At 48.9% G+C, this 13,980-nt stretch overlaps 1 protein-coding gene across 1 annotated transcript in view; it reads right to left on the bottom strand.

The window, feature by feature from the left end:
• Positions 1-13,980, bottom strand: part of LOC126210005 (mucin-19-like) — a 282,532-nt gene that overhangs the window by 157,694 nt on the left and 110,858 nt on the right. The window contains exons 3-4 of the mRNA XM_049939112.1: positions 12,443-12,539; positions 10,269-12,331 (exon numbers count right to left, since the gene is read on the bottom strand). Of these exons, the coding sequence (XP_049795069.1) occupies positions 10,269-12,331; positions 12,443-12,539 (2,160 nt within the window). The remainder of the gene's footprint in view (positions 1-10,268; positions 12,332-12,442; positions 12,540-13,980) is intronic.

Raw genomic sequence — 13,980 nt, forward strand, 5'->3', positions numbered from 1 at the left:
GGCCGTCGAATGGCGCTAGCTGCGCAACATTTGTGCACCGCCGCCGTCAGTGTCAGCCAGTTTGCCGTGGCATACGGAGCTCCATCGCAGTCTTTAACACTGGTAACATGCCGCGACAGCGTGGACGTGAACCGTATGTGCAGTTGACGGACTTTGAGCGAGGACGTATAGTGGGCATGCGGGAGGCCGGGTGGACGTACCGCCGAATTGCTCAACACGTGGGGCGTGAGGTCTCCACAGTACATCGATGTTGTCGCCAGTGGTCGGCGGAAGGTGCACGTGCCCGTCGACCTGGGACCGGACCGCAGCGACGCACGGATGCACGCCAAGACCGTAGGATCCTACGCAGTGCCGTAGGGGACCGCACCGCCACTTCCCAGCAAATTAGGGACACTGTTGCTCCTGGGGTATCGGCGAGGACCATTCGCAACCGTCTCCATGAAGCTGGGCTACGGTCCCGCACACCGTTAGGCCGTCTTCCGCTCACGCCCCAACATCGTGCAGCCCGCCACCAGTGGTGTCGCGACAGGCGTGAATGGAGGGACGAATGGAGACGTGTCGTCTTCAGCGATGAGAGTCGCTTCTGCCTTGGTGCCAATGATGGTCGTATGCGTGTTTGGCGCCGTGCAGGTGAGCGCCACAATCAGGACTGCATACGACCGAGGCACACAGGGCCAACACCCGGCATCATGGTGTGGGGAGCGATCTCCTACACTGGCCGTACACCACTGGTGATCGTCGAGGGGACACTGAATAGTGCACGGTACATCCAAACCGTCATCGAACCCATCGTTCTACCATTCCTAGACCGGCAAGGGAACTTGCTGTTCCAACAGGACAATGCACGTCCGCATGTATCCCGTGCCACCCAACGTGCTCTAGAAGATGTAAGTCAACTACCCTGGCCAGCAAGATCTCCGGATCTGTCCCCCATTGAGCATGTTTGGGACTGGATGAAGCGTCGTCTCACGCGGTCTGCACGTCCAGCACGAACGCTGGTCCAACTGAGGCGCCAGGTGGAAATGGCATGGCAAGCCGTTCCACAGGACTACATCCAGCATCTCTACGATCGTCTCCATGGGAGAATAGCAGCCTGCATTGCTGCGAAAGGTGGATATACACTGTACTAGTGCCGACATTGTGCATGCTCTGTTGCCTGTGTCTATGTGCCTGTGGTTCTGTCAGTGTGATCATGTGATGTATCTGACCCCAGGAATGTGTCAATAAAGTTTCCCCTTCCTGGGACAATGAATTCACGGTGTTCTTATTTCAATTTCCAGGAGTGTAGTATGAAATTAAAAATCAAAATTTATGTTTAAAACTTCGTTAAATTATAGTTTAGTGTAATAATGTTCCAAGTACCAAGTGTTGGTGTTCTAATCTTAACAGTTTACAGAAAAATGCCGTTTTAAGAGAAAAATCAGAGGGGCAAATAATGACGCTAGGAAGCCAGAATTTGGTCAGAAGGTGCAGTTAGAAGTTATAAATAAGTGATGCTGGACTTTCCAAAACCATAAAACAAAAATTAACGCCAGAATCCACGTATTTCCGAAAAATCAGAGGCGCTAAATAATGGACTTAGAAACTTGAAAATTTGTTTTATGCTTCAGTACACCCCAAAAATAATAACAGAGAGTCCATGTTAATCTACCCCTTATAGTTTTTGAGTAATTAAATAAAAACTAATTTTGTAACTAAAATGTACCAAAGAGTTGTAGTTTAAGTACTTGAAATTTTAATGATAGAGGATTTTGGTTAAACCAGATGATCAAATATATCAAATAATAGAGCTACACCAAGTTTAACACTTGTAACATAAATAGCAACTGACATAAGTCTCAGCAAATGTATGGTTGAGAGGTAACAATCTACCGTTAGTTCCACTAGCGAGCTGAAACTTTCTACGTGCACGAGATACACAGAAGTTTGCAAATAATTCGAAAAGCTGCTGACAGACGCCCGGCGCTGTACGCTGTACAGCTCGCACGGTATCAGCGTGCGTAATAAAACTCGTCGTCCGCCCCTGGTAGCTGTGTGGTCAGCGCGACGGCATGTCATACCTAACGGCCCGGGTTGGAATCCCGGCTGGCTCGGAGATTTTCTCCGCTCAGGGACTGAGTGTTGTGCTGTCCTTATCATCATTTCATCCCCACCGACACGCAAGTCGCCGAAGTGGCGTCAAATCGAAAGACTTGCACCAGGCGAACGGTCTACCCCACGGGAGGCCGTAGCCACACGGCATTTCCCTTTCCATCAAACTCGTCCTTTGCAGGCTGTCTTTTCAACCACATCACAGTCTTTCTGAAATGTCCACAACTCTCAGTTCGCAGGTGGCGAACAGTAAGACTTGTCATCACATACTGTAATATTTAATTGGAAATGAATTCAGATGCAACACAGATCACCGATTCAAGGTCCTCCAGCGTTGTGGGGTTTCGACAGACAGTGTCTGTCTCTCAATGTGTCTCACCAACTATAGTTACAAGGAGTCAGATCGGGCGAATATGGAGGCCAATCCATCACTGCGTCAGCAACTTTGCAATAATGCAACGCAATGACCCTGCTCCAGAAGTATTCATCAAGAATGTGCGACACCTGTTCGGTGCGATGTGGTCTGGGTCAGTCTTGTTTGAACCACTCGGTGGCTGCTCGATCCTCCGAGGCTAGCTGTGTGTCGCCAGATTGTTCCGAAACTGCAACCTAACCCGTACTAGTGATCATTTTTCACGAGGAAAAGGGCCAATGATGCTTCTGCTCTCACGCATACCGCAGCCCAAACAGTAAATTTCCAAAAATACAGCGACTTCGCTTCACATTATGCAGATTTTCGGAATCGCAAATTCGTCAGTTCGCCAAGACAGCCGTCTGTCACACAATTCATAGCGCTGTAGCCTGGTGGCTTTGGATTTTGAATCGAAACATGTGTAGGCGCTGTGGCCGTATTTTCACCGTGCTAAAAAGCTTCAAACCAGTGTCTGTTACAATTCTCGAACGGATTTGCGTGGTATTTTGTGAATAATTCCTGAAGCCTGGGGGCCAACATTTCCCACAAGATCGTTAGGCATGCTGCCTTCCCGTTGTAAATCAGCGACCAGTTCGCCACTGCTTTTCGCACAGTGTTCTCTTGCAACGTTAAATCGTGTATGAAATTTGAGCCTTTTTGCCGTAGGCATGTGTTCTAGCCAGTGGTATCAGAAAAACACGTCATTCAATGAAACACTTTATTTCAACCTCTTCCTTCTGTACGCTACTCTCACGTTTCAGCGTTTGATTGCGTTGTTTTTTTTTCTTCTTTATTGTGATTTTAAAACCCGTAGAACACGTAGGCTGGCAGCAGCACAATACGCCGCTCTTCAGCCAAAGATAGTACAATGATAAAAACAGAGAAGACACATGAGTTGGAACAAAACGGCGGGGAAAAAACAGTAGACACATGAACATAAAAAAAAAACATGAAGCCGTTCACACTCGATTACAATCCACACTACAAACTGTTGACATGAAGCACAAACACTGAAGATGTCGATGGCACTGGTGAACGATGGAGTGTGACGGTGAACACTGAACACTAAACACGACGACACACACGAAACACTGATGGCGGTGATCTCGGCGCGCGAATGTCCACTTAGCGTGTACGAGTCCGGGGACCTGCCAAGAGGGGAACAAGGGTGAGGTGGGGGAGAGGGGAGAACAAAATTGCCAATGGCTGAGGAGATGGGGGGAGGAGGAGAGGGGAGTGGGGAGAAAAGGAGGAGGGAGGGAAGAGGGAGAGAAGGGAGGGAGGGTGCCCAAAGGAGCAAACACAAGAAGAGGGTGGGAGGATCAAAGTTGGTAGGAGGGGTAGATGGAGGGGAGGAGGACATCACCAGGGAGAGGGAGCTGGCGGAAGCCACCTTGGGAGAGGGTAAGGAGGGTGGAGAGATGGAGACTGGGTGGGACGTGGGAATACAGGCGCGCCAGCGGGCGGGGGTGGGAGAGGATCGGCGAGACAAGCGGGTGAGAAGGATCGAGTTTGCGGGAGGTGTACAGGATCTGTATCCTTTCGAGGCAAAGGAGGAGGTGGGGGAACGGAATGAGATCGTACAGGATACGCGTGGGGGAGGGGAGACGGATGCGATAGACGAGGCGGAGAGCATGGCGTTCAAGGATTTGAAGGGATTTATAAAAGGTAGGGGGGGGGGGGCGGAGATCCAGGCCGGATGGGCGTAACAAAGGATAGGGCGGATGAGGGATTTATAGGTGTCGAGTATGGTGGAGGGGTCCAGACCCCACGTACGGCCGGAAAGGAGTGTGCCTTGGCTTGGATTGTCCGGAGGTGGGGAGTCCAGAAGAGGCGGCGGTCAAGGGTGACGCCAAGGTACTTAAGGGTGGGGGTGAGGGCGATAGGACGGCCGTAGATGGTGACTTAGAAATCAAGGAGGCGGAAGGAAGGGGGTGGTTTTGCCTACAATGATCGCCTGGGTTTTGGAGGGATTGACCTTGAGCAACCACTGGTCGCACCAAGCGGTGAACCAGTCAAGATGGTATTGGAGAAGGTGTTGGGAGCGCTGCAGGGTGGGGGCAAGGGCAAGGAAGGCGGTGTCATCGGCAAACTGGAGAAGGTGGGCAGGGGGGTGACGGCGGCGGCATGTCCGCCGTATATAAAAGGTACAGAAGGGGGGGGGGAAGAGGCCTATGGCGCACTATTTATAGGAACAACATATTGCGGTTACAGCGCTATCTGTTGGCAGTTTTTGGAACTATTTCGAAACTATTGTACAGAATTCTTACAGCTTTCACAATAAACATACCACTTGTTGCACTCATCTATTAAATTAGTTTTCGAGATATTTAATCCCGAAATCTGGCATTCCTTCGCTGGATACCCTGCATGTATGTTTAAAACGTTCCCATTGTTAAATAATCTAATAATTTTGTCGTAAGCTAGGAAACTTATTTTTAACTGATTACCAATATTTCTGATATCTCTGACCAATAATCATTGTGTTCACTGTTAGAAAAATTGTAGTTTAAGGATATGTATCGTTACAGTAGTCTACTGCAGCATTAACTTTATGGTAGTGAAATGGGCGGCTCTCAAACCTCCGCCAATGATACAAATTTAATCACGGCGATATAAAAGAAATACAACATCAATTTACAACGCTTGCAAGTAAGAAAGAATAGCAATCAGACGGCCCCATACATGGGTTATGCCTAGAATGACAGATGCGCATGGAGTCAGCAGTTAGCTGCAAAGAAATTTCGGCCAAAAATGGAAACATTTGTGGGAAGGTCTTATGGGACCAAACTGCTGAGGTCATCGGTCCCTAAGCCTACACAATACTTAATCTAACTTTAACTTAACCTATGGAACACACACACACACACACACACACACACACACACACACACACACACACACACGCCCGAGGGAGGACTCGAACCTCCGACGGGGGAAGCCGCACGGACTGTCACATGGCGCCTGAGACCGCGCGGCTACCCCGCGCGGCAAGGCCAAACATGTATCAGCATCATACGGGCTACGCAGATCTCAAGTAGTTAAAACGGGAAACAATTACTACTGCAATTATTGCGACTTTCATTAATTAGGACTAATTTGTTTAGTTATTATTGTCAATGATGGCGTGAACGCGAAGTATTAAATATTATTGTGTCTATTAATTAAGTATATGTGAGCGTGATAACTGTGTACTGAGAGAGTGCATCATACTCAGGGGAAATTATAAAGTGCAACTGGTCAGTTTATGGGACTGAGAAAACAAGAGACATTCTACAATAATTTCGTTACTTAAAGAGGGAGTTACTTGATTATTTGTAGATTTATAAATTCTTTCTTTTGATAAACTGTCCGAAAATGCTATTAAGCTGTGATTTGTCAAAAGTAAAAGACGCGTGATTGCGCGCTTTAATACTAATACAGCATTGGTTACGACGTGTAACAACCAATCAGAGGACAGTACGTTCGCGCGTACTTTGTATGCTACGAGAATCGCTTTGTGAGAGCCTAAGGTCTGTTCGAATCTCAGCAGCGGTTATGTTCTGACGTGGACATAAGTAGCTCTGAATAAATGTAAAAGTTTTACGGAATAATGGTTGCAACTTGACCGTCAAGTGCCGCAAAGTGGACGCGAACGTGCGAAAAAGACGGACACGTGAAATTCCGATTTTAATATGTAAACTGTAGCTTCTGCATTGTCAAATTGCGCGTGGCATGTTATACAAGGCGTGACCGCAAACTGAGCATCGCAATGCTCAAACTGTGTAACATTTGAGAGAGGATTCTGTCACAGATAATCCTACTGGAAACGGGTTTGGTTGATTACCATAAGCTGGCTATTACGAGTGAGTATGACTGCAAGTGAGTGGCGAAACTGGCGGTTATCACGGGCTTCGCGGAATTCCCTGTCGAACGTGTCACAATTTATTTAACTTTTTACTCGCAAACTATCCTTCAATTAATCTCCCAGCTAACTTGATATTGAAAGATACTTTGATGGGACTTGCACGGATGTGTAATGTGGATAGTTTCCGCTACAGTTTTTCCTAGCCGCCAAAACTACCCATTTTTCTAACTGGAAAGGCGTGTGGACAGGACTGCAAAAGAAGGAATCACTGTTCTCTATAGGACGAAACATAAATAACCTCGCCGTTGCGACAACGGGAGATCTAAAGTTTCAAATGGCCCCAAAGGAACCATCACACGCCGGAAGGCCAGAGCGTCTTTGAGAGCAGCAAATGTCCGCATATTTGGGGATGAGACGACCAGGAAGAATGTTATGTAGCAAGTTAATGGAATGCCGCGAGGTATGGCACGTGGCCTCGTCTTGTTGGAAGTATGTGTTTGCAGTTACATGACGATCAGCAACCTGCCGCACAAGGATATGGTTCAACATGTGAACAGAACTTTCTGTATTCATAGTAATTGTACTGCCGCAATCGTCTGCTAAAATAACAGTTCAAAACGACAATCCGTTGCTACACACTGCTACTTTCTGACGGATATGACGTTTGATGAAGCATTTCAGGATTTTTTCCTGAACACTATTTGAAGTTTTGGTTGTTAACGAAGCCTGACACACAAAACCACGCGGTGTCGCTCGTGATCAGATTGTGGCACAGGTCTGGGTTATCGTTTCGAGTTCCCTCAATTCTCTGCAAAGAGTAGTCTGTTTATGAGGTCGTCTGCACTGAGTTTTTGCACTATCTGAATGTTGTATGGGTGATATCGTGCACTGAAGAGCGAAATAAACTGGTGCGCCTACCTAATACGGAATAGGGTCCCGCGAGAACGCAGAAGCACCGCAACACGACGTGCTATGGACTCGATGAATGTCTAAAAGTGGTGCTGGAGGGCATTGACACTTTGAATCCTGCGGGGCTGTTCATAAATCCGTAAGAGTACGAGAGGGTGGAGATCTCTTATGAACAGCGCGTTGCAAGGCATTCCAGATATGCTCAGTAATGTTCATGTCTGGGGAGTCTGGTGGCCAGCGCAAGTGTTTAGACTCGGAAGAGTGTTCCTGGAGCCACTCTGCAGCAATTCTGGACGTGTGGGGTGTCGCATTGTCCTGCTGGAATTGCCCAAGTCTGTTGGAATGCACTATGGACATGAATTGATGCAGGTGATCAGACAGGATACTTACGTACGTGTCACCTGCCAGAGTCGTATCTAAACGTATAAAGAGCCCCTTATCACTCCAACTGCACATGCCCCACACCATTACAGAGCGTCCAGCAGCTTAAACAGTCCCGTACTGACATGCATGCTCGATGGGTTTATGAGGTTGTCTCCATACCCGTACACGTCCATCCGCTGGATGCAATTTGAAATGAGACCCGCCCGACCAGGCAACATGTTTCGTGTCATCAACAGTCCAATGTCTGCGCTGACGGCCGCGCGGGGTAGCCGCGCGGCCTGGGGGGACCTTGTCACGATCCGTGCGGCTCCTCCTCCGTCTGAGGTTCGAGTCCTCCCACCTTCTTTAATCCTAAACGCTACAAATATCAACGTCTCTCTTTCACCAAAGAGTCTAGGAGTAATAATATACGAAAATTTAAATTGGAATGAGCACGTAACTGCAATGTGCAAGAGGGCATCAGCATCTCTTCATGCCCTACAAAAATATGAAAAGCTCTCCCCTCGTGACCTGAAAGAGAAACTTGTACAAACGTTTACTATTGCAATTACCGATTACAGCGACGTTATCCTGCAAGGCCTTTCTCAGGGAACCTCGTGGCGCCAGGAAATTGTTATATATGCCTGTGTTCGTTATATCTGTGACGTTCGATTCTTTGATCATATTTCATCATCATATACACAGCTATCTTGGCTGCGTGCTGACAAGTGCAGAGATTTCCGTACCCTCTGCCTTCTCTGTTGTCTTATCAACGTACGCTGTCCGCCATTTCTCTCCCTGACCTTAACGCTCCTGTCCGAACAACAGGGCAGAAACTGCCGCTCTCGTCAGAGCAAAATTCTTTCTGTCCTACTCCAGCGTTCAGCGGCATTCTGGAAGTCGTCCTCAGCAGCAGGAACCCGACTCTGGAATAACCTCCCGCATTGTATTAGACAACTAAATAACCTCAGCACCTTCAGAAGACAGTTAATGACATATCTACTAAAGCAACATTAAGGATTGTCTGTATGCACTCATTAGCTTTGTACATCCCAGTTTCGAACCCAATTTGCCTCATTTCTCAGTATTCTTGGCCGATGCAATCTCCCTATATTTACTTTCTCCTTAACTCGGTACATCAGAAAACATCCATTTTGTATACCAATACATTCTTCTCATATCTGCCACTGTCTTTTTTGTTTATCATCATCATCATCATCATCATCATAATCATCATCATCACCATTAATGCCAGCAGCTGCAGTAGTACAAGTACTGCCAGTATTACCTTCATTAGTTCATAGTCTGTATAATTTACTCAAGCTGCAGTTCCAGACGCTCAACTGATTTCGGTACTATATTGTAGTGTATTAAAATTGTCCTATCCTAGATTACTGTAATTTAATTTCGAACTCTATGCTTCAAACCCTCGTTCGATGTAAGAGAGTACCTGATGACCCTTATCGGTTCGGTTTGGATGATTAAAGAAAATATTTTCTACCGAAAATATGCATGACGCAGAATTTGTTACAAACATCTTTGGGCAGGCTGGATCGAAGGGAGAGCGCATCAGATACCGAAAATTTTTGTTCACACTGCATAGAAGTTATCACTGTAATAGAAGTACATTTTAACACCTTAAATATTTCATTGTGTTGCACTTAAATGATGTACAGACCTTAAAGGAAGAGCTAGTCCCGTAGAAGTTGTATTCCTGTATTGCATTTGATTTTCTGCTGTTGGTCAATTATGACCAGATGGCGTTTTTCAAGCTAACACGTGCTCACGCATGTGATCGGACGTAGTATCTCACGGTTGAAACTCGCCAATGGTGGAAATTAAAACACAAGGTGTAAACCGTAACTGTTTACAGCGTAGCACAGTGTCAGCAATTTGATATAAGACACTTGTGATCTACCAAGTCGGAAAACAGAAAAAAAACCTGAAATTGGTCTATCAAAGCCACCTAAACTGCAGCGTATGAGCGTTGCGCTGGATTTTTAACATCTTATGGCCCTCTTATGGCACCAGCTGTCGTTGGTATCAGTAAGTTAGTCTTTCCTGTGAGGGTGGTTAAAAAACCCCCCTTCAACGAATTTTGAGAAGCGTAATTACGTTCCCGACTCGAGCCAAACTCAAACCTTACAAGGACAGGCGTCTCGTAGTCAGGAGGCCAGAGAAAGATAAAGATTTAACTGTCAACTTCATGCTGTTAAAATTCACAAAATAGTGAGGTAACATTAACGCAAATGTCAATTTTGCATTGTGTAGGTGCAATAACAAGAGGGTTTTAATATTCGAGGAGGATTTTTGCCGAAATCTCGTGCAGCGAGTAGGTCAGGTAGGTATCGTAGGTCGATTTGACGTCGTTTCTCAGCTTGATGGATCACAAGTGTCATATCAAATTGTTAGTCTAGACTTTCTGTATACCACTGTGATACATTGACAACGGTTACCGTTTGCACAGTATATTACAGACATACAGCCTCTTCGGAGAAATGACTTCTTTTGACCTTTTTATTAGGAATGTGGGCCCCAGCATGAAGTACACTGTTGAAGATGTATATCGCTGACTCTTTTCGAAATGTCAGCGGTCCGTCTCCTGGTATTCAGGGATTACGACTGACGTAATGTAGTGGACCTTACCTCGGCAGCTGTGGGCTTGCGGTCCTCAGGTTCTGCAGGAGACTGGGGGTCGGTTGCCTGTGATGCTGGGCTGGCGTCCACAGTGTGGGAAGGTGAGGACGGCTTGGGGCCCGCCGCCGCCGCCTCCTCCACCGCGGGGTACGCAGCCACGGAGTACTCCAGAGGCTCGGCCTGCTCCGGCGCGCCGTCGCTCTCCTCCGGCCGGCCCTTCTTGATGCTGCTGGCGAACGCCGCACCCAGCAGCGACGCTGCCTTCTTGGCCACCATCTTGGCGATGATCTTGTCCTTGAGCTCGCTCTTCTTGGAGGCGGGCTTGCAGCTGCCGCCGGGACTCCCGAAGGGGCTGCCGGTGGGGGACGACGACTGCGAACGCGACTCTGCGCCGGCGGCAGCACTACCGCCCACTCCGCCGGCGGAGTTCTTCGAGTCCGACGCGAGCAGCAGCATCTTCTTCCTCCTGGTCTTCTTCTTGTGCTTCTTCCTCTCCCCGTCACTGGCGCTGCTGTCCGACCTCTTCGCCCTGCCGCCGGCGTCACTGGACGACGATTTGGAGCCGCGCCTGGCGGCAGCGTCGTCGTCCTCCTCGTCGTCGCCTTCGGTGTAGGCGCTGATGGCCTGCGTGGCCATGAGCAGCAGCTCCTGGATGCAGGGCGCCGTGTCGGGCAGCTGCGGCCGCGCCAGCGTACCCACGTCCGCGCGGCTCTTCACTTTCTTCGCCAGCACCGCCACACTCGTCGCCGACGAGAGGGACTTCTTCTTTGGCACCGTGTTGGTGGCGGCATTGGCTGTCGACTTGGCAGTGGCGGCAGTCGGCTCCTCTGTGGGCGACCTCTTTCCTCCAGTCGCCGTGTTGGACGACGCCACCGTCCCGGGCGAGGACCCGCCGCTGTTCTTGCCGCAGACAGTCTCCGCGGACTCCTTAGTGGACTTCCTCGAGGTCGTCGGCGAGGTGTTGGTCGCCACGGTAGCCGTAGTCTTGGGCGCGTTCCCGTCACTCTCGCCGGACTTCTTGGTCCTGTTCGGTGACTCCGGAAGGTGGACGGTGTCTGCCCACTGCTGCTCTCTCGACTTATCGCCGGAGGTGGCACCGGACGGCGAGGCCGGAGCCGCACCCGTCTCCGCAGCTGCGGACCGCCTCGCCGGATCCTCACGAGGCGGCTCTTTCGCATTCTTACTGCCGGCGTCGCTAGCCGGCGAAGGCGGATTATTGGAAGAAGCGGCTGGCGATTTCGGGGACGCGACACCTGTCGTGGGGGACACTCGAGGCGACACGGCTTTATCCGCCGTGGGGGATTTGGTCCTCAGCTTATCCGAAGGGGAGCTCTTCCCCGACTTCTCTGCGGGCGGTACTTTGGTCTTGTCTTGCGTCGAGCTCCGCAACTGACTGCTAATCTTCTCTGCGACTTTGGAGGAAGAACTCAGTTTGTCACCGGAGCCCTTCTGCGGGGCAGACCGCTCCGGAGCCGGCGACTTCGGTGGCGCAGCCTTGTCTGCTGCCGAAGTCTTGGACAGGGAAGAGACTTTTTCGATTCTAGAGGCGCTATCTTTAGCGGAGACGGCGTTTTTTGGAGCCGATTTCCCAGAAGGGACAGTCTGATTGGTTCTCGCTTCAGAGCTGTCCTTCCCTTTAGGCTTCGAACTGTCACCGGGGCTGGCCGGCGGGGGTAGAAAGAGGGGCGGCGATTTGGGAGAAGCCGCTCCGTCAGAGGGTACGGGGCAGCCTTCCAGAACAGCCTGGTGCGGACTGGATGGCGATTTTCTCGACGCGGGAGAAGCCGGAGAACGCGGCGGGGGTTCCGGTACGGCAGTGGCAGTGGCGATGGCGGGGGCGGCCACTTCCGGTCCTGCAGCCTTGGCCTCTGGGGCCGGAGGCGCCTCGGGGGCGTGCTGGTCCGCAGAGTCCGGCCGCGGCTCCTCCTTGGGAGCGGCCGCCTGCTTCTTCTTCTTGGGTCCGCCCGGCTTGGCGGTCGCCTTGGCAGCCTGCTGCTGCTGGGGCTTCCTGACGGGGGCGGCGGCGCCGGCCGGGCCCCGCTTGGCCGGCGGGCCGCGCCTCTTGGCGGCGGCTGCGGCGGCGGCGACCGCCCTCTGGCGCGGGGTGGCCGCGGAGGCGGCGCCGGCGCCGGCGCGCAGCAGGTGCTTCTTGCTGCGCAGCGGCGGCGCGGGCGTCGCCGGGCGCTTCGCGGCCGCCGCCGGCTTGGCGCGCGCCACCGCCGACACCACCTTCGCTGCCTTTGCTGGCTTCTTCACCCCGGGGGCCTGCTTCTTCGGCGCCTGTGGACAGACGGTTTACGCTTATTTTCAATTCATTTCAGATGAGAATAGCTCGAGGTTGTACCGAGACCTTCTGAACTGAAATAGAAATAGGCCATTACTAACCAACATGCTACTTAGAGTGTATTACTCATCCAAATACACCGTATCACTTCCCTCTATATATTACAAATTATTCTTAACCACACTCATTGTGTTACATTTTTTTTTATTTTTTAAATTTTTCTTTGACATTTGTATTGTATAGATTAAATTATATTCTCATCAACTAGGTAGTAACAAATTATATGGAACCATTTCAACAATTGTGAAGCATTCAATTCGCTGTAACCTCAGAGAAATCTTTATATATTATGATCTTTATATTATTTAAAAAAAGCATTAACAACTGTATACCAATAAGACTGTAACAATGAGAAGTATTTGCTATTAGCATCAAAAGCATCCGACCCACCTTAAATTTCAAGGCGGTGGGTTACTCTGTACTGTTAATGAAATAAATAAATTTCAATATTGCCACAAACATGGTAAGACTCTCCGATTTACATATTCTTTTGTTCATAGAAATTTACTCACGTTCTGCAACTGCTGTTCATTTATTCACAGTCAGTTATGTCCGCACACATTACTCGATACTCACGATCATGCATTCATTCACGTTCTTTCTTTCTATCACACACTCTTGTTCATTAATTTACTGCATCATTCATGTTCGTATATTAATTCAATCTGGTATAGATGTTTGTTCATTCTATCTTTCCGTCTTTCTGTCTTTCACATTTGTTTATTACTTGTTAGTCTCTTATTCAAATTCCTTCATTAATTGTTATTCCCTTATTCATATTGTTCATTCATTTCTTCATTGGAGCTCGTTCATGCCATCATTCAAGTTCATTCAGTCCATGATTCATCCTCATTCTTTTAAATCCGTTTAATCATTCATTTACATTCTGTTATCCATAATCATGCATGCATTCATTCACTCAGCAGTTCTGTCTCTTACTCACCCACCGAACCAATCAGACTCATCTTCCATACATTCCCACACCAGTCACGTATTCTTTCAGATTATCATAGACAATACTACCTATCACGCCCTCAATCTTGCTCCTGAATTTGGTGATTAAAACTACTGCAAAAACAGATAGAAGCATAAACTAAAAAGAAGAATGGCTTCTTGCTGTACTGCTGCGTCATCTTATAAAACCCTGGAAATACTAAAATCAGCCGACAGTCTGGCGCACATTCAGTGGCCTTCCTCGGAACACGACGGCCGAAACGTCGGCTTATTTTAGTATTTTAAGTGTTTTACAAGATGACGCGGCAGTCATTCGGAAGGATTTTAATGAGCCTGCCACAGGTCGCGGAAGACGATGTATTTGTATCAAATATTAGCTTGTTTATCACTAAGTGATAAGGGGATAAAATAGCTAGTCAATAA

This window comes from Schistocerca nitens, chromosome 10 (genome assembly GCF_023898315.1).
Source record: "Schistocerca nitens isolate TAMUIC-IGC-003100 chromosome 10, iqSchNite1.1, whole genome shotgun sequence".
NCBI lineage: Eukaryota > Metazoa > Arthropoda > Insecta > Orthoptera > Acrididae > Schistocerca > Schistocerca nitens.